The sequence below is a fragment of the Triturus cristatus genome, chromosome 10, assembly GCF_964204655.1.
Source record: "Triturus cristatus chromosome 10, aTriCri1.1, whole genome shotgun sequence".
In the NCBI taxonomy this organism is placed as follows: Eukaryota; Metazoa; Chordata; class Amphibia; order Caudata; family Salamandridae; genus Triturus; species Triturus cristatus.
In genome coordinates, this window is record NC_140593.1 from 652,261,673 (window position 1) to 652,285,013 (window position 23,341).

General features: G+C 49.5%; 1 protein-coding gene across 1 annotated transcript in view; it reads left to right on the top strand.

The window, feature by feature from the left end:
- GLYR1 (glyoxylate reductase 1 homolog) overlaps positions 1–23,341 on the top strand; it is a 456,170-nt gene that overhangs the window by 243,714 nt on the left and 189,115 nt on the right. Inside the window, exons 7-9 of the mRNA XM_085632218.1 lie at positions 22,070–22,123; positions 22,728–22,775; positions 22,857–22,930. Coding sequence (XP_085488344.1) covers positions 22,070–22,123; positions 22,728–22,775; positions 22,857–22,930 — 176 coding nt within the window. The remainder of the gene's footprint in view (positions 1–22,069; positions 22,124–22,727; positions 22,776–22,856; positions 22,931–23,341) is intronic.

Here is a 23,341-nt window from a genome sequence, read left to right on the forward strand (position 1 = left end):
CAAACCAGAGCACAGAGCAAGAGGAAGGGTGAAAAAGTAGGTTTGGAGCCTGGAATAATGGCCCAACCAACCAAGAGGAAGGGCAAGGAGACTGGGGGACCAGCTTCTGTACAGCCAAACACTCAGAACCCCTCTCCCCCTGGAGAGGATGTAGATACCCCTGAGGGAACTGAGTCCATGGAGCTTGACCCTTACCAGGTTGAACTCTTGGGCCCAGGGGGACCCTCTAGGGAAGAGCTGTGCCAGGGCCAGCGAGACTGTCCCACTCTTGAAAGCCTGAGACAACAAGCTGCTTCAGAAGCCAGGGGAGATGTCAGTGGTACCCACAGAGCTTATTGGGAAGAGGGATTACTGTATGCTGAGGCAAGAGACCCCACTCCTGGAGCCACCAGGAGGGTGGTAGTGCCACAGAAGTACAGGGAGTTCCTCCTAACTTTGGCTCATGACATCCCCCTAGCTGGACATCTGGGGCAATCCAAAACTTGGGAAAGGTTAGTGAGTCACTTTTACTGGCCCCAGATGCACCAAAAGGTGAAGGAGTTTGTCAGCTCCTGTGTTACCTGTCAGGCCAGTGGCAAGACAGGTGGCCACCCAAAGGCCCCCCTCATTCCACTACCAGTGGTGGGGGTCCCCTTTGAAAGGGTAGGTGTGGACATTGTGGGTCCACTTGAACCTCCCACAGCCTCAGGGAACAAATTCATTCTAGTAGTAGTGGATCATGCTACTAGGTACCCTGAAGCAATTCCACTTAGGACTACTACAGCTCCTGCAGTAGCCAAGGCCCTCCTGGGTGTCTTCACCAGGGTGGGTTTTCCTAAGGAGGTGGTTTCAGACAGAGGTTCCAACTTCATGTCTGCTTACCTAACACACATGTGGAAAGAGTGTGGAGTGCAGTACAAGTTTACTACACCCTACCACCCACAAACCAATGGCCTTGTTGAGAGGTTCAACAAGACATTGAAAGGTATGATCATGGGACTCCCTGAGAAACTCAAAAGGAGGTGGGATGTCCTGTTACCATGCTTGCTTTTCGCTTACAGGGAAGTGCCACAGAAGGGAGTAGGTTTCTCACCCTTTGAACTTCTGTTTGGTCATCCTGTAAGGGGACCACTATGTCTTGTAAAAGAGGGCTGGGAGAGGCCTCTTCAGGAACCCAAACAAGACATAGTGGACTATGTGCTTGGCCTAAGGTCCAGAATGGCTGAGTATATGGAAAAGGCATCCAAGAACCTTGAGGCCAGCCAGGAGCTCCAGAAGCACTGGTATGACCAAAAAGCTGCACTGGTTGAATTTCAACCAGGGCAACAGGTGTGGGTTTTGGAGCCAGTGGCACCAAGGGCTCTCCAAGACAAATGGAGTGGCCCTTACCCTATCCTAGAGAGAAAGAGTGAGGTCACCTATCTAGTTGACCTGGGCACTAGCAGGACACCCAAAAGGGTCATCCATGTGAACCGCCTTAAACTCTACAATGATAGGGCTGACATCACCATGCTGATGGTGACTGATGAAGAACAGGAAGCAGAGAGTGAGCCACTCCCTGACCTCCTATCCTACAGCCCAAAAGATGGGTCAGTAGATGGTGTGATTTTCTCAGACACCCTCTCTGCCCAACAGCAGACTGACTGCAAGCAAGTCTTGCAACAATATGCTAGCCTCTTTTCCCTGACCCCTGGTCTGACAAGCTGGTGTACCCATGATGTGGACACTGGTGACAGTGCACCTGTCAAGAACAAAATCTATCGACAGTCAGATCAAGTCAAGGAAAGCATCAAAGCTGAGGTCAGCAAGATGCTGGAGTTAGGGGTCATTGAGCCTTCAGAGAGCCCCTGGGCTAGCCCAGTGGTTCTGGTCCCCAAACCTCATCAACAGGGTGAAAATAGAGAGATGAGGTTCTGTGTGGACTATAGAGGGCTCAACTCTGTCACCAAGACAGATGCTCACCCTATCCCAAGAGCAGATGAACTGATAGACAAATTGGGGGCTGCCAAATTTCTCAGTACCTTTGACTTAACTGCAGGGTACTGGCAGATTGGCATGGCCCCAGGAGCAAAAGAAAAGACAGCATTCTCCACCCCTGATGGGCATTATCAGTTTACTGTGATGCCCTTTGGGTTAAAGAATGCCCCTGCCACCTTCCAGAGGTTGGTGAACCATGTCCTGGCTGGGTTGGAGTCCTTTAGTGCAGCTTATCTTGATGATATTGCTGTCTTTAGCTCCACCTGGCAGGATCACCTGATCCACCTTGGAAAGGCTTTAAAGGCCCTCCAAACTGCAGGCCTAACCATCAAGGTATCCAAATGCCTGATAGGGCAGGGCACTGTGGTGTACTTGGGCCACCTTGTAGGTGGAGGCCAGGTACAGCCCTTACAACCCAAAATCCAGGCCATCATGGACTGGATAGCTCCAACAACCCAGACCCAAGTCAGGGCATTCCTTGGCTTGACTGGGTACTACAGGAGGTTTGTGAAGGGGTATGGGTCCATTGTGACCCCCCTCACAGAACTCACCTCCAAGAAAATGCCCAAGAAAGTTAACTGGACAGTTAGTTGTCAAAAGGCTTTTGACACCCTAAAAGAAGCAATGTGCTCAGCACCAATTCTAAAAGCTCCAGATTATGCCAAGCAGTTCATAGTGCAGACTGATGCCTCTGAGCTAGGGATAGGAGCGGTCCTATCCCAGACCAATGATGAAGGCCAAGACCAACCTGTTGCTTTTATAAGCAGAAGACTACTCCCTAGAGAGCAGCGTTGGAGTGCCATTGAGAGGGAGGCCTTTGCTGTGGTTTGGTCCCTGAAGAAGCTGAGGCCATACTTGTTTGGCACTCACTTCCTAGTTCAAACTGACCACAGACCTCTCAGATGGCTAATGCAGATGAAAGGGGAAAATCCAAAACTACTGAGGTGGTCCATCTCCCTACAGGGAATGGACTTTGAAGTGGAACACAGACCAGGGACTGCCCATGCCAATGCAGATGGACTTTCCAGGTTCTTCCACTTAGACAATGAAGACTCCATAGGACAAGGTTAGTCTCATCACCTTTCGTTTGGGGGGGGGTTGTGTGAGAAAGTGCCATCTTTCTTGCATGGTATGCCCCCACTTTTTGCTAAATTGCTGAATGTACTTCGATTGAGTGTACCCTGGGTTCCTGCCAATCAGGTGCCCAGGGCCTATGTTCCTTCCTTAAACCACACAAACTCCAAATTGGCAAACCCTAGCCACATGTCAGCCCCTAGTAAATGGTACCCTAGGTACCCAGGGCCTTGTGACCAGGGAAGGCCTCTAAGGGCTGCAGCACTCATTGTGCCACCCTCAGAGGCCCTGTACCCTTACACACACACACTGCCCTTGCAGGCTGAGTGTCTGGGTGCAGGACAAAACAAAGAGTCGACATGGCACACATCACTGTGTACCATGCCCATCACCTACACTGCCAAGGCATATGTCAGCCACCCCTCTAGCTGGGTGCATTACGCCTATGGTGTGGGCACAGGAGCAGGAGCCCTGTGCCCCTACAGTACCCGGGTCCATTCCTGGGCACTGTAAGTGCAGTGCTGTCATTTAAGAATACATGGTGCTGAGAGCTTGTCAAACACGAGCTCCACCGCACCATATTGGCAACACTGAAGCCTGGGAAGTTTGGTATCAAACTTCTCAGCACATTGAACCCACACTGATGCCAGTGTAGGATTTAATGTACTAAGCACCCCAGAGGGCATCTTAGAAGATGCCCCCGTACAGCTAACTTGCAATCCACGTCTGCTCTGAGGCTGCCCAGGCTGCCACACAGCAGACACGTTGCTGGACCCCTGGGTGGGAGAGTCCCTGCTCTCCCGGGCCTGCAACAATGCACATCCTGGGTGAGGTGAGAAATCTCCTCCCCCAGGATGAGCAAAGGGAAGCTTCAAAGGCCTGCCGCCAGTTGGAGTTTCCCCAGGCCACTGCAACCCCCCACTCTGGCGGGAAGCTTGGCCGGAAACCCCATACAAGGACAGGGGATGTGCCAGCCTGCCCACCCCACCCCTCAGGTGGGGGAGGCGAGGTGAAGCACATCTCCGGGCTCTCGCCATCTTGAAGATGGGAGGCCCTACCCTATCAGGATTAGGCTACTGCCCCCCTCCCACAGGAGAGAGGCAGGATAGGGGGTGTACCCACCCCAGGACAAGGACCCATTGGTCCCTGGCCTTCACCTACCTGTAACGCCCCTAAATCTAGTATTTAGGGGCCCCCTGAACCTTCCTTCCTCAGATTCCAGATAGAAAAACGACAAGAAGAGCAAGAAGAACAAAGACCTGCCCTGCAGCTGCTAAAAAGAGAAGAAGACACCAACTGCTTTGGCCCCAGCCCTACCGGCCTGTCGACTCTCGAACCTGCACCAGCGCGGCATCCCACGTGGCCAGCAACCTCACCAACCCCGGAGGACCTGGCTACCTTTTAGCTCTAAGCCCCTGGGACTCCCACGAGTAGAGGCTCTACTCAAGAAACCTACTTGCTATCCCTGGCACCAGCCCGGGACCGCGGACCCAACACACTCTGCACCAGCCAAGCCTGGCCAGTGCCGGAGTGGACAAAGACCCAGAGGACGACCCCACGGCGACTGTGACCCAGAGTCCGGCACCCAAGGACCCCCCTCGACATCCCGGAAGAAGCCTGCAGCCTCAGAACCAAGTGCCACCCCAGCCGCGATCAACCAGAGGGTAAGATTCCCGACGTCAAAAGGCACCCCTGCACCCGGCGCCCTGCGACCCCCTGTGCCCAATCCCGGGGTACCCACCTAACCTACAACTACCCAACTTACCTCTCGAAGTGGTGGTGGCACCTGAAACATCCTCGTCCCCGAGCCTGCAGCCTCTTTCCAAACCGGAACATTCCCATTGATTTCCATTGAGCGCCCTAAGGCTCAAAAGCACCCTGCACCCAGCCGCCCGAGTGGCCCTGGCAGTGCCCTCTCTACACTAACCTACTTCCCCACTTGCCCTGAGTAAGTGACCAGGAGCCCAGCTCCCACAGCCGCGTGGCTTGCCAGACAGCAGCCACCAACCAAGGCCCCCCTATCCCTCATAGGATAACATTGGGCCCAACTCTCTCTGCACCCGGCCGTCCTGAAACCGCTGAGGGTGAACCAACTGTACCTACCTGACACTGGGGGACCCCTGAGTCCATGCCCGGAATTTCAACACTACCAGTCGAGTACTTACCCTTAAACCGCTAACTTCATTTTCCTCATAGGGTAACATTGACTGGCTTTTTCTTCAAAAATCTTCTAAGTGTGAACTTTTCAAAACTGCAAAAATTCACCAAAAATCAGCCAAGTGACAAAAACGAATTTACTCACCTGCTCCTAGGTGAGCTCCCAGTGCTGGATCTTGGTGCCCAGCCCTGACTCTGAAAAGTGTTCACAACTATACTTACTTCTAACTCATTTTTCTCCCATAGGAAACCATTGTCTGCTTTTCTGTGAAATTTCTTCTAAGTGTCTACTTTTGCAAATTTGAAATATTCTTTTAAAATCGTACCATTTCTGCAAACGAAATTACTTACCTGCTTTTGATAAGGACCCCAGTCCTGGGTCTAGGCACCCAGTCCTGGATTACTAAAGTAACGATAAAGTACTCTACCTGCAATTTGAATTTCTTGCCATAGAGATCCATTGAATGTTTTCTGTGAAATATTTTCTAAGTGCTAACTTTTGAAATAGCTAAATATTATTTAAAAATCATTACAGTTATTAAGTCGACTTTCATCACTTGATTCTGAATACTGACCCCAGGCTGGTTCTAGGATCCAGACCTGGGATTCCAAAAGTAATCTGAAAAGTAATTTATTACAAATAACCTGAATTTACCATTGAGCTCAATGCATTGTTATGTTTAGGAAATAGGATTGTTTATTGCAACCAACTGTGACTGTTTACACAAATTTATTGCTTGAAACAAAAGTATTTACATTCAACCTCTCATTCTGAGAAAGTATATTTTTACCCCCTTGTGGTTCTAAAAATAAAACAAGCATATATTTTATATATACAAATCATTGGCCTAGAGTTCAGTTATTGAGTGTGTGAAACCATTTGCTGACTGAGTGGGTACAATAAATGCTTTACACTGTCCTCTGGTACTGCCTTACTGCTCGACCAAGCTACCACTTTTGAGAGTAAGGTCATACCTAACTTTGACCTCTATCAGCCTCTGGGGGACTGTGGACTCTGTACACCCTGTAACTATTAGGGAACAGTATATACAGAGCCACTTTCTCACACTCACACACTATTGGCATTTGTGTGCGTCTTTCTAAGAAAGACAGCACGCAATTAGCTTAGGGGGGTGCATGTCCTGCCTTCTCATTCCCCTGGCCTAGGGAGCTCGGGAGCGAGCAGCAGCGAGGCCGGGTGCCAGCTGCATACCTCGCATTCCTTGTAGTGCGCGCGCACCGCGCTTGGTTAGCGAGCATGCATTCGCGCATTCTTACATGGTGACTGATAGCAGTCGCGCACCTGTGTTCCGATTAGTGACGCACACATAAAATGCAGGGGACTGTTCGTGTCTGTAGTGTCGCCCGCCTTTAGAAAGCCTGCGAAGGAGGGCGAACCATTGGTGTTTGTGTGTGGGCTTGGGAGACCTCACCTGGCTGCATTGTTCAATTTCATTGTGGATTTTGAAAACAGATTTTCTAATTTATACACCTTTGAGTTACCTGTGATATTTTAATGGGCAGCAAGAATTGAAGACCATTTCGTGACTTTGCGTAGAACCGAGTCACAAGAAAACAGTAAAATAAAGGTTTAAAAATAAGAAAAGGGGGCGGGGTAGAAACACCCTGACCCCCTAGGACTGTCAGGAGGTCCCACAAGGACCCCCAGGGCCAAAACATCTTTTTTTTATAATTTCGGCGGAATTCGCATTGGGGTCGCGAATCCCGCCGAAATTACACAAAAAAATGCGCATTCATTTTAATGAGGCCTCCGGGTGGGCCAGGTCCCGGGGGCATTGTCTAAAAATAATAGCGGGGGCCCCCGCTGCCCCGGGATCCGCCACCTCCCCGGGGCTTTGCAGATTATGTGCGGGGGGCACGCAGCCCCGGGGACTGCCACCTCCCCGGGGCTCTTGTTTAAATAGAGGGGGGGGGGGCAAGAGCCCCCGCACATGCCCCAGGGACCACCACCTCCCGGGGGCACATACGTATTTAAATTTGCCCCGGGGACCACCACCTCCCCTCCAGGAGCCCTTGGTGCCCCTGGGGACCGCCACCCCCCCCCATACCCCCCCCCCCCCCCCCCCCCCGGGCCGGCTCCTGCTGTGTCCCAGGGTGCCCACCCCAGGGACACTGCTGTTTGCTATGGCAGGGCAGAAGCCGTGCAGCACCAGCCCTGCCATAGAAAACTCTGCTTTGCTTCATTGAAGCGAGAGCTGGGAAACCTGCTCTCGCTTCAGTGCAGGAAAGCAGAATTGCTTTTCCACAAGGGGAGCTGCATGTCAGCAGCTCCCCTTGTGGAAAAGCAATGCCGGCTCCCGCAGGATGTGGGGAGCCTGCGGGACCGTGGGGGCATTGGGGCTCCTCCCATGGTCCCCAACGGAGTGACCGAGGGATTTCTGTCCCCGGGGACAGAAATGACCCAGGAGGGGGGCCACGCGGCCCCCCCTCCCTAAATTTTTTTTTTTATAAATGTAAAAAAAAAAAGTACTTCCCCGGGGGATGGGGTCCCCGGGCTAATAGAGGCCTCAGGAGGTGGGCACCGCAGCCCCCTCCTGAAAAAATATAATATTTTTAAAATAATAAATATGCGGCCATGTTCAGGGGGATGGGGTCCCTGGGGTCGAGATTGGCTTCGGGAGGGGTGGGGGGGGCACGCGGCCCCCTTCCTGTTAATTGTTTTATTTAAAAAAAAAATATATAGGGGTCAGGCCCTGGGGGATGGGGTCCCAAGGGCCCAAAAAATGGGAAAAGAAGGGGGGCCACACAGCCCCCTTCTGGAAAACAAAAAAAAGCGGTCATCGTGCCGGAGGCCCCGCTCCCTCCCTGCAGCACTCTGCAAACGCTCCCCCTGGCTCGTTGTAAGTTGGGGAATTAATTCCCCTTGAATACGGAGGTTCCCTGGGGGCCAACTAGCCCACCAGAAATCTCAAGTATGCGCCAGAGAGCTGCGTTGCAGAGAGGTGGTCCAAGGCCACTCCCCCTTTTTACACTACTCTGCAACGCAGCTCTGTGGCATTTATTGGAGGTACATGGTGAGCTACTTGGCCCCCAGGGACCCTCAGGACTCAAGGGGACTTAATCCTCCAATTTACAACTCACCAGGGGGCGTGTTTGCACAGTGGTCCAGGGAGGAGGCGGGGCCTGATATTAAAAGTGTGCAGACACACCCCCTGGCCTGTTGTAAATTTGGGGATTAAGTCCCCTTGAATCCTGAGGGTCCCTGGGGGCCAACTAGCCCACCAGGTGCCTCCAGTAAGCGCCACAGGATAGGATATGTGTTTGTAAAGCGCTCGTATGCCGTGGTGTCTTGGCGCTAAGGTGAGTACCTGTGTTAATGCCCACAACAGTCGCCTATGCTGTAGCAAACAGCCAGGTCTTCAAGTCTCTCCTGAAAACTAGTCTGTTAGGTTGGAGACGCATGGCTGTAGGCAGTGAGTTCCATAACTTTGCTACGCAGTGGGAGAAAGCTCTCCCACCCCATCTTGGCTTCCTAACCCTGTCTAGATGGAGAAGACCCAGGGTGCTAGATCTTAATGATCGAGCAGGGATATAAGGTCTAAACAATATCTGCATGGCCTTAGCTCCTCCTCCATAGAAAGTTTTATGGACCAAACATAAGGCTTTGAATTCAGCTCGACGCTGAATTGGAAGGCAATGCAAGGTTCGGATTCCAGCTGAGGTAGATTTACCCCTTGGTATATCTAGGAGTAATTTGGCAGCAGCGTTTTGTAATGATTGAAGCCTGCTCATTTGGGACTTATTAATTCCCAGTAGCAGGCCATTACAGTAGTCTAACTTGGACAGCAAAAGGGCTACTACCACTGACTTCTGCAGTTCCTTCCCAATAAAGGGAAAAATCTTCTTCTAAGTTTTAATTAAAAAGAAGCAAGAAGAGGTGAGACTATTTACTTGGGCAGAAAAAGTTAATTTACAATCAAAGATGACTCCCAAATTTCTAATCTTAGACGCAGGGGTAGGACATTCCCCAGCTGTCATTGGCCACCAAGATGCGTCCCACCGAGGTTGCCCCTGGCCAAATTCGATGACTTCTCTCTTGTCTGTATTGATTTTTAGGAAGAGTTGCAGAGAGGTGGTCCGAGGCCACGCCCCTTTTTACACCACTCTGCAAACGTGGCTTCTGGTGGCTCCTGAGGACCTCAGGACACGTGGACTTCACCAGTTACTATATACGCACTCACGGATTCCTAGGTCTACACACACATCCATTCATTCACCCATACAATCACTCATACATACTGTCACTCATCAATACAACACTATCATATGCACTCACATACCGCCACTCATCCTTGGAGTTACTCACACACCTAGTCAGTCATGCAAAGAATCAATCACACTTCCATTTACTCACCTATACAGTTATACAATCACTGATACAAGTACACACTCATCCATACAGCCACTCTCACAATCACGGACTCTCCCGTCTAGTCATTTATATAATCCAACTCTCACATGCACTGCCTTTTACATATGTAGTTACTTGGACATGTACCACTGAGACATACATACATACACACACACCCACACCCACACACACACACACACACACACACACACACTCTGTTTCCACATGCACTCTTGAACTCATACACCCAGTGAGTCAACCACTCACACATCTATGCGCAGGCTCTCTCTCGCTCTCTCTCTCTCGCTCTCTCTCTCTCGCTCTCTCTCTCTCGCTCTCTCTCTCTCGCTCTCTCTCTCTCGCTCTCTCGCTCTCTCTCTCTCGCTCTCTCTCGCTCTCTCTCTCTCGCTCTCTCTCTCTCTCGCTCTCTCTCGCTCTCTCTCGCTCTCTCTCGCTCTCTCTCGCTCTCTCTCGCTCTCTCTCGCTCTCTCTCGCTCTCTCTCGCTCTCTCTCGCGCTCTCTCGCGCTCTCTCGCGCTCTCTCGCGCTCTCTCGCGCTCTCTCGCGCTCTCTCGCGCTCTCTCGCGCTCTCTCGCGCTCTCTCGCGCTCTCTCGCGCTCTCTCTCGCGCGCTCTCTCGCGCGCTCTCTCGCGCGCTCTCTCGCGCGCTCTCTCGCGCGCTCTCTCTCGCGCGCTCTCTCGCGCGCTCTCTCGCGCGCTCTCTCTCGCGCGCTCTCTCGCGCGCTCTCTCGCGCGCTCTCTCGCGCGCTCTCTCGCGCGCTCTCTCGCGCGCTCTCTCGCGCGCTCTCTCGCGCGCTCTCTCGCGCGCTCTCTCGCGCGCTCTCTCGCGCTCTCTCGCGCGCTCTCTCGCGCGCTCTCTCGCGCGCTCTCTCTCTCCCCGTCTCCCCGTCTCCCCGTCTCCCCGTCTCTTTGTCTCTTTGTCTCTTTGTCTCTTTGTCTCTATTTCTCATTTCTCTCTCTCTGTTTCTCTCTCTGTTTCTCTCGCAGTTTCTCTCTGTTTCTCTCGCAGTTTCTCTCTGTTTCTCTCGCAGGCTCTCTCTCCCTTTCCCTCTCCCGTGGGGGGATTGGGGACCCCCCCCCCCAACAGAGGCCAGGCCCCGGGGGATGGGGTCCCCGGGGCCATAAGCGGCCTTGGAGGGGGGCCACGCGCCCCCCTGCCCCCCCCCCCCCCCCCCAGATTAAATTTAAAAAAAAAGAAAAACAATGGCTGGCCCCGGGGGATGGGGACCCCAGGGCAAATTGTGGCCTCGGGAGGGGGGCCACATGGCCCCCTTCCCGACGATTTTTTTTTTTTTTTTTAATAAACATTTTAATAAAAATTGGGGGCAGGCCCTGGGGGATGGGGTCCCCAGGGCCCAAAAAAATGGAAAAAGAAGAGAGAAAAAAAGACCGGGATTGGGCCTCCTTACACCACTCTGCAAACGCGCCCCCTGGCGCGTTTGCAGAGGGGGAACTAATTCCCCTTGAATACTTTCGGTCCCTGGGGGCCAACTAGCCCACCAGGAACCTCCCAGTATGTGCCAGGGGGCTGCGTTGCAGAGAGGTGTAATGAGGCCATGCCCCTTTTTACACCTCTCTGCAACGAACCTCCATGGCGCTTACTGGAGGTACTTTGTGGCCTAGTTGGCCGCCAGGGGACCTCAGGATTCAAGGGGACTTAATCCCCCAACTTAAAACGCGCCACGGGGCACGTTTGCACAGTGGTGAAGGTAGGGAGCGGGGCCTGAGGTGATGTGTGCAAACACGCCTTGTGGCGCATTTTAAGTTGGGGAATTCATCCCTCTTCAATCCAGAGGTCCCCTAGGGGCAACTAGCCCACCAGGTACCTCCAGTAAGCGCCACGGAGCTGTGTTGCAGTGTTGTAAAAAGGGGTGTGGCCGCTGAACACCTCTCGGCAACGCAGCTCCCTGGCGCATACTGGAGGTACCTGGTGGGCTAGTTGGCCCCCAGGGGACCTCTGGATTGAAGAGAAATTAATTCCACAACTTAAAACGCGCCACAGGGCGTGTTTGCACACGTCCCCTCAGGCCCCGCCCCCCCCTTCCTTCATCATTGTACAAATATTCCTCTAAAATCAGCCGAACTACGAATACCGATTTACTCACCTGTTATCAGGAGAGAACCCAGGGCTGCATCTTTTAGCCCAGCACTGACCCTGAAAAGTAATTTCTAAGCGTACTTACCAGTAACATGTATTTCCTTCCATAGGAATCCATTGTGTGGTTTTCACCAGAAAAGTCTCCCAGTGTCCAATTTTAAAACTTACAAAAGTTCCTCTAAAATCAGCCGAACTACGAATACCGATTTACTCACCTGTTATCAGGAGAGAACCCAGGGTTGCATCTGTTAGCCCAGCACTGACCCTGAAAAGTAAATCTAAGCGTACTTACCAGTAACTTGTATTTCCTTCCATAGGAAACCATTGTGTGGTTTTCACCAGAAAAGTTTGTCTATTTTCACAAACTAAAAATATTCCTAAAAAATCGTCTGTATGACACATTCTTTCAACTGTTTACAGGAGATTGGCCAGTGCTGGATCCAGGATCCACTACTGAGTAAGAAAAAGTAACGATAACACTACTTACCTGCTAAGTGAATTTTCTGCCATAGGATAACATTGGTGATTCTATGTGAAACATTTTCTAAGTGTCAACTTTTAAAATACAATAATATTCCTTGAAAATCACTACTGTAACCAAAAGGCTTTTACACAACTGTTTACAGGAGATGTCCAAGGACTGAATCTAGTATCCAGTCCTCTGGTTAGAAAAGTAATCCATAAAGTAACTAATTGCATTTGACTAGAATTTCACATTGAGCTCAATGTTGCATTGTGTTTGAAATTGTGTTGCCAATTGCAACAACTGTAACTACTGTACTTAAAAGTCTATTGCCTATTTGCAAAGTATTTAAACTAAAGTAATTCATTCTGAGAAAGTATATTTTGTATTGTCATGTATAATGTAATTAAAAAAATAAAATATCTAAAAATAAACAGTTTACAAAATGTAGTAAATCAGTATCAAAATAATCAGTATAACAATTAATACATAAAAAATTGTCATTTACAAAACCTTATGAAATTCACTGAAAAAACCATAGGTTTCAGGCCTGATATAGTTAGGAATTAGCATTTAAAAAACCTTGGAAATGGGTAAAAAAACCTTTGAAATAGGTAAGTGATTACATTTGTGTATAGATCTAGGAATCACTGAGTGGGTGTTTAGACACTCTTATTGGTGTGTCAATGGTTTTAAATCTGGCACTCTGTATTTTACAGTGAGTGATGAAAGGCTATACTAGTGTATGATGAGGTGTATCTGATTGTCACGTGGATGATATGTCATCAGTGATGTCACTGACCATGTCATGAATGATGTAATATGTGACATCAGCAGTGGATTGCGGGCGCGCGAGATGTAGTTAGTACAACTAACTATATCGGAGGAATTTCAATGGTTTTGTTCGAGTGAAATGTCCAGCTAGCTATAACACCCCTAAAACCTATTGTTTTTTCAGTGAATTTCTAAGGTTTTTTAAATGCTAATTCCTAACTATATCAGGCCTGAAACCTATGGTTTTTTCAGTGAATTTCAAAGGTTTTTTTAAATGCTAATTCCTAACTAAATCAGGCCTGAAACCTATGGTTTTTTCAGTGAATATATATATATATATATATATATATATATATATATATATATATATAACCTACTGGCGGTCGCCAGTAGGTAGTTAGTTAGGACCCCTTTTCCATAGGAAATCCGCAACATTCTATTTTGAATAACTTTGGCGCCGGTCGATGAATCCTCGCGAATTTCTCAAAATAGGTGGGGCGCTACGCTCCGCTCCTACCCTGAAAGTCTCGGGGGGGATTCGTCAAGCGGGGGCTGAGATAAAAGGGGGGTCCCAAAACGCGTTTTTCCCATGCATTTTTCCATAGGACCTTTAGACAGAGCTACAGCCCGAACGGCTGAACAGAATTACTAGAAATTTGGCAGAGAGGTAGTCCCTATGTCAAGGAAGTGCCTTTTGTAGGTTTGGTGTAAATCTGTTCAGTAGATTCTGAGAAAATAGCCTTTAAATCAATATATATATCTGAGCCCGCTTACGGTACGCTTACCGTACGCTTACCGTACGCGTACGGTGGCGTGCGCGAGCGCGATTCTGATTGGCTCTTAGATCTTAGTAAACATTCGAATCGGCCGAAACCAGGAAGCGGCGTCCGCCATTTTGTCTCTCGCACTGAGTGTTATTTATCAAACATGATGCCAAAAAACATGTTACGGGGCTGTTTTGACAACTCCCTCCCACATAGTCATGTTGAGGGAGTCCCCAAACATCCCCCAAGAGCAAAAACGGTTTTATTTTTTTTTCGGCAATTTCGCCGAGTACGCTTACCGCACGCTTACCGTAAGCGTACGGTAAAAAATAGAAATAAAAAAAACACTATCCACACTTACCCCACCCCCTGTGCTTTTGGCGGCCGTCGGCCACCAAATGTACAGGGCTTATTACATCAGTAAAAAAACTATATTTTGGCAACATGAAATTATAAAATCGAAATAAAAAAAACACTATCCACATTGACCCCACCCCCTGTGCTTTTGGTGGCCGAAGGCCACCAAATGTACAGGGCTTATTAAAGTTGATAAAAACCGTGCACGGAACGCACTGCATTAAGTGGGCGCGCACACCTCGAATGGCGTAAAGTAACTTAGCATTTAAAAAAAACGTACAAATTCACTGAAAAAACCATAGGTTTCACACACGTTATAGTTGGGAATTAGCATTTAAAAAACCTTGCAAATTCACTGAAAAAACCATAGGTTTCACACGTTATAGTTAGCGGAAATTTTACTGATAAAAAACCAATGAAATTGCCCCGTTATAGTTAGTGCTGGCAACTATAACTCACGCGCCCGCAATCTTCTGCTGATGACATATGTGTCTTTATAAAAAAAAATATTTGTAATATATGTATAGCTAAAAATGTATGGAAGTTGCTCTTTGCTCTCGCCCTGGAGCCACTCGCGGCTTGGCTCCGCTGGGAGCCCTCGCTTAGAGGGATCCGGTGGGCCCCGGGCTTTGAAGATCGGGTTTCGCTGTATGCTGACGATATTCTCCTATATCTCACTTCACCGCGGCAGTCGCTCAACGTCCTCTTTGACGTTCTGACTTCCTTTGGGAATAATTCGGGTCTCACGATCAATTGGTCTAAATCCTGCGTCTATCCGATCTCCGGTGGTCCTCCTCTCCTGCCGCCTCGGCTTCCGCTCCAGGTATCTCTGAGCGGCTTTAAGTACCTGGGGATATACGTTTCGCTGGACCCGGTGGCTCGCTATGAGCAGAATCTCCTGCGTCCGCTTCGGCGATTGCGAGAGGACACGGCCCGGTGGTGCAGGCTGCCCCTGTCCCCGCTGGGTCGGGCCGCGCTGTTCAAAATGATGTCCCTTCCCAGGTTCCTCTATGCACTCCAGAATTCCTTCGACGTCATCCCAGTGGCCTACTTTCGGGAGGTGGAGAGCCTGCAGAGGAGACTGGTGTGGGACGGGCGGGCGCGTATTGCTCTTGCTAAGCTTACTCTCCCCTGGTACGACGGGGGCATCGCGCTTCCCGACATTCGCAGGTATTATTGGGCCGCGCAGCTTTCGGCCATCAACCATGCCACGTATGCGCCTGGCCTGAATCCGGCGTATGAGATGGACAAGTTCCTGCTTCCCGGCGGGGACTATAACAGGGCGCTTTACTCCCGCTCGGCTGGCCGGACCCTTACGGGTCCTACTAAGATTGCGGTGCGGACCTGGAGGGCTGCCACTGCGGCCACGGGCTGGAGTGAGCGACTGACATGTGCTACTCCTTTGTTTGCCTCCGATCGCCTGGGGAGCCTCTGGACTACGAAGGGATTTGACCAGTGGGATACGATTGGTATCAGCAAAGTGGGTGACCTGTGGCATAAGGGCGCGGTTAAGACTTTCGCGGCTCTTCAGGCCGAATATGAGCTTACGGACAGGGAGTTCTTCCGCTATGCCCAGGTTCGACACGCCCTGCTTTCGGTCTTTGGAGAGGGGACCAAGATCCCGGTTTCCTCGCCCCTCGAGGACCGCATACTTGACGGACATGTCCCTGACAGTACTATTTCTTTAATTTATAAGAAACTGATTAATCATCGGGCTGACCTCTTGGTGCGCCTTCGGGAGGCTTGGACGGGGGATGGGGTGGAATTGGACGACGAGGACTGGCAGTCTGCACTGTCGTCCCCCAAGGAGGTCGCCATTCCAGCCCGTCTCCGGTTGGTACAGCTTAAGATTCTTCACCGGGTGTATGTGACGGGTCCTCGCTTGGTCTCGATGGGATATTCCGACGATGGGCTCTGTAAGCGGGGTTGTGGGCTCAGCGCCACCTTTCTCCATATCCTGTGGGAGTGCCGCGAGGTGGCGGACTACTGGCGCCGGGTACATACGGTTATGGGACAGGTCACTGGGGTTGTGCTGCTGCCGGAGGTGCGTCGCTGTGTCCTGAATGTGTGGGAGCCCAATGATTATAGCGCGGCTCAGACTCGGTGGGCGGCCCTGGGGAACATGATTGCCAAGAGAGATATAGCGCAGCTTTGGGGTGCCCAGCGGCCGCCCACCGTGTCAGTATGGAAGGAGAATATGGACTGGTGTATGTTCAGGGAGAGGACTGTGTATGTTGCCCGTGGTAAGCCGGGGGCATGGGGCAGAATCTGGAGGCAATGGAATGCATATCGCGGGGGTATCTGTACGCCCCCCCTGGTGGACACCGATATCGCCATGTCCCCCTGACCCTTGACGGTTCCGGGCACCTTTTGGAATGACTACATATGGACGTTCATTTCCCTTGGCCCCCCCCCCGTCCCCAGCCTCCCGGTACTCCTTCCTTTCGCGTGCTGCTTAATGGTCTGAACTGGAGTTCCCCGGAGGAAGCCTGACCTGCACTGTTTGTCTTTATGCCTCGCCTTTTGTTTTTCTTTTAGTTTTTGGTGTTTGTTGGATTTAAGTCTCCTGTTCCTTTAGAACTATCCGGAGTCACTACGGGGCCGAGCCCCGGGAACCGACTGCAGCTTTGATAAATGTATATTTCATTCTGTACTTAGCGGCCGGCCCTGGTGGTTGTAGGCCCGTGCTTGTAATCGAATTATTGTTCAATAAAAACTTTAAAAAAAAAAAAAAAAAAAAATGTATGGAAGAAGACATGGGCAAATAAGTGTCTAAATACAGTATTAGCATCAGCAGAGGATTGCGGTCGCGTGAGTTATAGTTGCCAGCACTAACTATAACGGTGCAATTTCATTGGTTTTTTATCAGTAAAATTTCCGCTAACTAGAACATGTGTGAAACCTATGGTTTTTTCAGTGAATATATATATATATATATATATATATATATTTCACTTAAAACAATATATTGGGCAATATACAATATTTACAGTAAAACTGGCATCGTTCACAGTGCAAAGTTTCAGAGTGAGGAAAAGAATATATTATTCGCTACAGTTTCACAGTTCAAGCCTCATCTTGCTCATTTATACAAGAGGTAGTTGGAGGAATATTATAGACCATGTGGATTATTTATGGTAAACTGGCATCAAAGCTCCCCATTAACCTTGGAAGATGAATCCCTCATTCTGTGTGACCTGACCGTATTAACCCATGGATGTTTTGATTTGCTGTCCAAATCCTCTTTCTTTTGCCGGGTGCTCCCCTCTCCATGCTGGGTATAACCAGGACCTCGGGTTCTAAGGGAATAGATGTGACTAATTGTGGGCTGCTGCGGCCATCAAGGGATGATCATCTTGGCTACTCTCTAGGCTGGTTCACTTCCCAACCACCAAGCTACTACTAACAGATCCTGTCCATCCTACCGCCAAGTGACCAGTGAGGGGAGTGGTAGGAGAGGACAAAGAAAGGCGTTGCTCCGCCAGCTGGATCTCCTTATCAAGGTTGCCCACTGCATGCGTCAAGAAGGTGTCCATTGAAGTATTGGGCTGGGCCTTCGCTGCACGCCCGGGTACTTTCCATTTCCCCATCAAATTAAATTCAAAGTACGAGTGGGACAAACAAAGCTCCAGCATCTGTGTCTAGATACCACTGTCATAGGCAGACTCCCACACAGCTCTAACTGAACCAAAATGTGCGGCTCGCCTCCCCAAAGAAAACTTAATACCTCAAGAATAAATGTACCTGTAAGCGGGTCACTGGGGCTCAAAACGAGGTCCTGGTACAGATGTCCACTGTTACACGACGTGAGCAATCCCACTGAGACACAAGTGCTGGAACACCTCACAATGCGAGCTGTCTCACCGATCAAACGTGGAGCTTATGTTCAAATCAAGGAACCAAGAGGCGGCCCTGCCTCTTCTGGGCTCTGACGGGCATGGACAGGCTCGCCCTTGGACCGGGCTTTGCCCGCATGCATCCCGCACCGTGGTAGGAGGTAGTGTGCTTTTTAGAGTGCAGCACCGGGGAACTGTTCCCTGGCCCCTCTTTCTCCTTGCGTCAGGCTTGTAGGACCGAGTGTTCCAGGAGGCGCTACAGGAGCCACCAACACTGCCAGATGTCCTGCACTGCGGTAGGAGGTAGGGTGCTTTTTAGCATGCAGGGGAATTAGTCCCTGGTCCCTTCGTCTCCTTTTAGCAGGCTTGTGGGATGAGTCCCGGGAGGCACCACAGGAACCACCAACACTGCAAGATGTCCTGCACTGCAGTAGGAGGTAGGGCACTTTTTTGCATGCGGGGTAACTAGTCACTGGTCCATCCTGCTCCTTGCAGCAGTCTTGTGGAATCGGGTCCTGAGAGTCACCACAGGATCCCCCAACACTGCCAGACGTCCCCACTTTCAGTTTACCGTGCTCCCCTTCGGCCTTACGAGTGCCCTTCGGGTGTTAACCAAGATGATGGCAGTGGTCGCAGCTCATTTGCGTAGGTCAGGATATTCAGTCTTCCCCTATCTCGACGACTGGCTTTTGAAGGCGGGCTCGCCTCAGGCGGTCATCTACCATCTCCAGACTGCGGCAAACCTTCATTCACTGGGGTTCACTATTAACGTGCTGAGGCCACACCTGACTCCTTCCCAGAAACTCCCTTTCATTGGAGCTGTTATGGACATGGTGCAGTTTCGGGCCGATCCTCCTAGACAGCGAATCCAGGATATTCAGGCCATGATACCGATGTTTCAGCCTCTATCCTGGATTTCGGTGAGAACGACTCTGAGACTGTTGGGCCTCATGGCATCCTGCATTCTCCTAATGAATCATGCCAGATGGCACATCCAAGCTCTGCAGTGGCACCTGAAGTTCGAATGGGCGCAGCATCGGCGGAGTCTCAACGCCCTGGTCCAGATCTTGGAGGAAATTGCGTAAGATCAGCAGTGGTGATCGACAAACCGCGAATGGGTCACAGGCAGACCCCTATCCCTTCCCCACCCAGATCTTAGAGTGGTGACAGATGCGTCAGTCCTGGGATGGGATTGCCATATAGGGCAGGTGGAGATCAGAGGACTCTGGGCTCTGGCAGAAGCCGGGCTCCACTTCCACCTGTTGGAGCTTCATGCGATCTGATTGGCACTGAAAGGGTTAAGGTATTAAAGGTCAAAACCACAGCCATGTGGTACTGCAACAAACAAGGCCGGGTGGGGTCATGGACGTCAGGAGACCTTGCAGCTCACGAATGCCATCTCCATCTTGGTTAGATCTGTTCGCTTCTGCCGAGAACACACGTCTGCAGTTTTGTGCTTTGGCGTTTCCAAGGCGGCACTCGCTGGGTGACGCTTTTTGTCTCAAGTGGAGCTCAGGCCTCCTGTACGCCTTTCTGCCCATGCCACTCCTTTCCAGAGTATTTAAGAAGATCAGGAGTGACTGGGCCGAAGTCATTTCTGTGGCTCTGGACTGGGCATGGAGAGTTTGGTATCCTGAGCTGCTGCGTATGAGCATCGATCCTCCAATCAGCCTGCCTTTCACAAGGATATTCTGCCGTAGCAGCGGGGGAGGGTCCTCCACCCGAACCGGTTACTCCTCTGCCTCCTTGCGTGGAGATTGAGTGGTGGCAGTTGATAGCATTTGACTTTCCTCCTGAAGTATGTACAGTTATTCTGGCAGCCAGGCGTCCCTCCATTAAATCGATATGAGCTTGCTAATGGCAAAAACTTTCTAAAGATTGTACAGAACTGTCTATTGACTGTCTGACTACCTCCCTTTCTGACATCCTCCTTTTCATCCTATCTCTTGCCCAGCAGGGCTCTGCTCTGGGTGCTCTAAAGGGTTACGTTTCGGCTGTTTCTGCCTTTCTACGGTTGCTAGACCAATCATCACTATTCAAGTCCCTTATTGTAAATAGATTTCTGAAGGGGCTTACACATTTGTTTCCCCTTCACCTTTTATCATGCCCCAGTGGGACCTTAATTTGGTCCTCACTTAACTCATGTTTGCACCTTGTGAGCCACTGCAGAATTGCCCCCTCCGGCTGTTCCCCATCAAGACAGCCTTTTTAGTGACTAACTTTTGCCAGGGACATGAGCGAGTTGCAGGCACTTTCTTATCAGCTTCCTTACTTGACCGTCTTCCCAGACAAGGTAGTGCTCCACACCAGGATTTCTTTTTTGCCTAAAGTGGTGACACCTTTCCATCTAGGGCAGTCTGTCACCTTGCCCACATTCTATGCTCCTTCAAATCCTTCAAAGGAAAAGGAATGTCTCCACTGTCTGGACCCAAAAGGAGCATTATCGTTCTACCTTAACTGCACTAAATAGTTCCAGATGAACGACCAATTCTTTTTGGGTTACGTTGGAGCAAGAAGGGACGTGCTATGCAGAAGTGGCCCATCTCCTGATGTGTTATCCTCTGCATTAAAATTTGTTACGCACTGGCAAATAAACAGCCTCCTGAAGGCCTCAGAGCTCATTCTACCAGGGCTAAGGCAGCCACTATGTCTCTCCAGCGTGGTCCTCGACATTTGCCAGGCGGCTACGTGGGCATCCCGGCACATGTTTACCAAGCATTATTGCCTGGACAGTCTGATCATTAGGGAGGGCCTTTTTGGCTGTTCGATCCTACAGGACTTTCTAGTTTAAACTTTTCCGTAATTCCTCCTGGGATGGTACTGCTTTGGTATCTGTCCAAAGGTAAGGAATCTGCAGCTAGATGTCTCTATCAGAAGGAAAAGTTACTTTCCTTCTGAAGTGCCTTATCTGGTAGAGAGAAGAACTACCCTCCGATTCCTTCCTGACCCACCCATGCTCCCTGCACTGCGGATCAGTTCTTAATGTCAGGGCTTTGCCCTTCAGCGCCCTAGTTGTCAACTTCTTGGTTCTGCACTTCTGGCGTAGAAAGTCGTGAAAAGTACTGACGTCAGTGCGCCGAGGTGGCGCCTATATAGGAGACGCGGACGTCATGATGACGGAGACGAAGCAGACGACGTCACGCGGAGTCGACCGGCGCCACCTATCTGCATGCAGGGTTACTGCTCAAGAAAACTCTTCCGGATCTAGTCTGACACCTGTGAAGTTAAAAAGTAAGGAATCTGGGGCTGAAACATATCTCTACCAGATGAGGCTTTACAGAAGGTAAGTAACTTGTCCATTAACTACATTTTTGAGTGACCTGATCCTACAACATTTAAAACCATCATTCTATATATATTGCAAGAAACCTTAAACATTCAGATTTATTACATTATAACAATATTTTTATCTTATAATTCAATCATGTGTCATGCAATGTGCTGTGTGTTTGAGTGATCTGAACACCTTTGTGAAATAGTGACTTTTCATAGAAAATGTATAAATGATGGTAACTAATTGCCATGAGGAGTACTACTGAAAACTTAATCCTTGTTGTGTCAGTCTTATTCAGTAATTAATTGAATAAATCCAACCTCCCTTAAGTTCATGCGGTCCAGTTGGAGTGAGCATGATGAACGGGGCCAATGTGTCTTTTTGTAAGATTAATAAGGCCTAGGAGTAATTCTACGAATGTTCTTTAGTTAACACTTTAACACCACAGGTTTGTGGTTGAACCATTTTTTTGACCCATAAATCTTGCTAATGGTCTCATCAAGACAATTGACAGAGTGTGTAATTCTAACGTATAGAAGTAATTCGGTCATCAGGTGTATGTAGATTTGGTCAATAGTAGTGTGTTCGGAAATGGTCCGGTCTACCAGAGGTACCCTTCTAAATCCTGTTACTGAAAACGTCAGTCTGTTTACGGGTTTAAACCATCTGTGACCGCGTGCTATATACAGCTTACTGCTTCTGGTAAAGTGTGGGCCGCTGGCCTCTGTCCTAATTAAATTATAAGGATTGAGTTGCTTGGTTATGAAACATAGCACATATTTGACAAGGGGTATATTTTAATGTATACATTGGAAGTCCATTTTGAGTCCTGTCAGAGTAGTGATCTTGCATCATCAGTGGGTAGAGGGCAGCTATGTTATTGTGCAGTGAGATTCAGGATTTGACCAGTGTTTTTGTTTCTCAGCCTGTGAAGGATGACCCCCACTTCCATCACTTTCTGCTGAGTCAGTCTGAGAAGGTAAGAATATGTTCTTGTAAACATGCTGAATGAGATCAAGGAAGGGCCGTGGGTGGGAGGTTGGTCAACAGGCTTTGTAGTATATTCACATTTTAATTCCAATGGCCCTTAGTTCAGAATTGTGAACTCTTTGGTTGGAATCCTTAGCCAATTAGTAATATTCAACATCAGCTTCACATTTCATGTCTGTCATATGGATGTTACTCTCAGTTTGGTTGAGAAGGGGGTGGGGGGGGGGTTTCTCTAAGCTTGCAAACGGCTACAAATATATTTTGAATGCTGTGGGGTGTCTGTGTGCCTCTCTGAACAGTTTATTTTAGTAGTGTGAGAAAGAGCCCAAACTTCAATTTTCCCAGCAGCTTAGTGTAAACATTTATAGGATGACTATGGGACACACGCTTACCACCTCATGTTTCTTAATGACTAAGACAGCTGGCGTTGTCCTGCAGGTTCACATGAAACATCAGGATATTTAATTGTTCTTGCCAAATTTCTTTGGATACTGGACTTTAAAAACATTTGGGTTGTACAAAACATATTAAAGGTCTTATCTATTCACTGAAAATTCTCACCACCTGCACTGACCTATTTTCTCATTTCTCAGTCGGTGTCGTTCCATACAAGCAGTAAGCGGTTCAAGCTCTCTGATGAAGTAAGTTTTTGTTTTTTTGTTTATTCAACACAGACATTACTTTCTAAAATAAGAACATAAGTTTTATTGCATGTGTTGCAGGAAATGGGATCAACATCAATCCAGGCAGCAGACAGTACCGCAGCAAACGGCAGCATTATCCCCACAGACAAAAGGTAAGACTGACTCATCAACCGGTATCTAGCCCTGGGCTCTTTCTCTTTATCTGACCTTTGTCCTCCACTTGGGATTCTATTTCCCATTCTGAAGCCACATTTATAAAAGCTTTGGGTTAGTGTCAGAGGGAATTCATAGGAATGAAGGCTGCCTGTTAGACCCGGAAGGTCCCCGGGACCTCCGACTCCGACGCGGTAGCTTGGCGCGAGGCGGGAAGGCACTCCGACGCTATGTGTTAAGTAGTTGTGCAGCACACACTCACACTGACCCAGTAAAGCACACGTAATAAATGGACACCACTTCAAGTTCTTTGACAAAATCAAGTATCTTTATCCACTTCTTGTTAGGGCAGGTAACGTAGGGTTCTCACAGTATGCAGATTCAACTGTTTCTGTAACAGGTCAATGCAG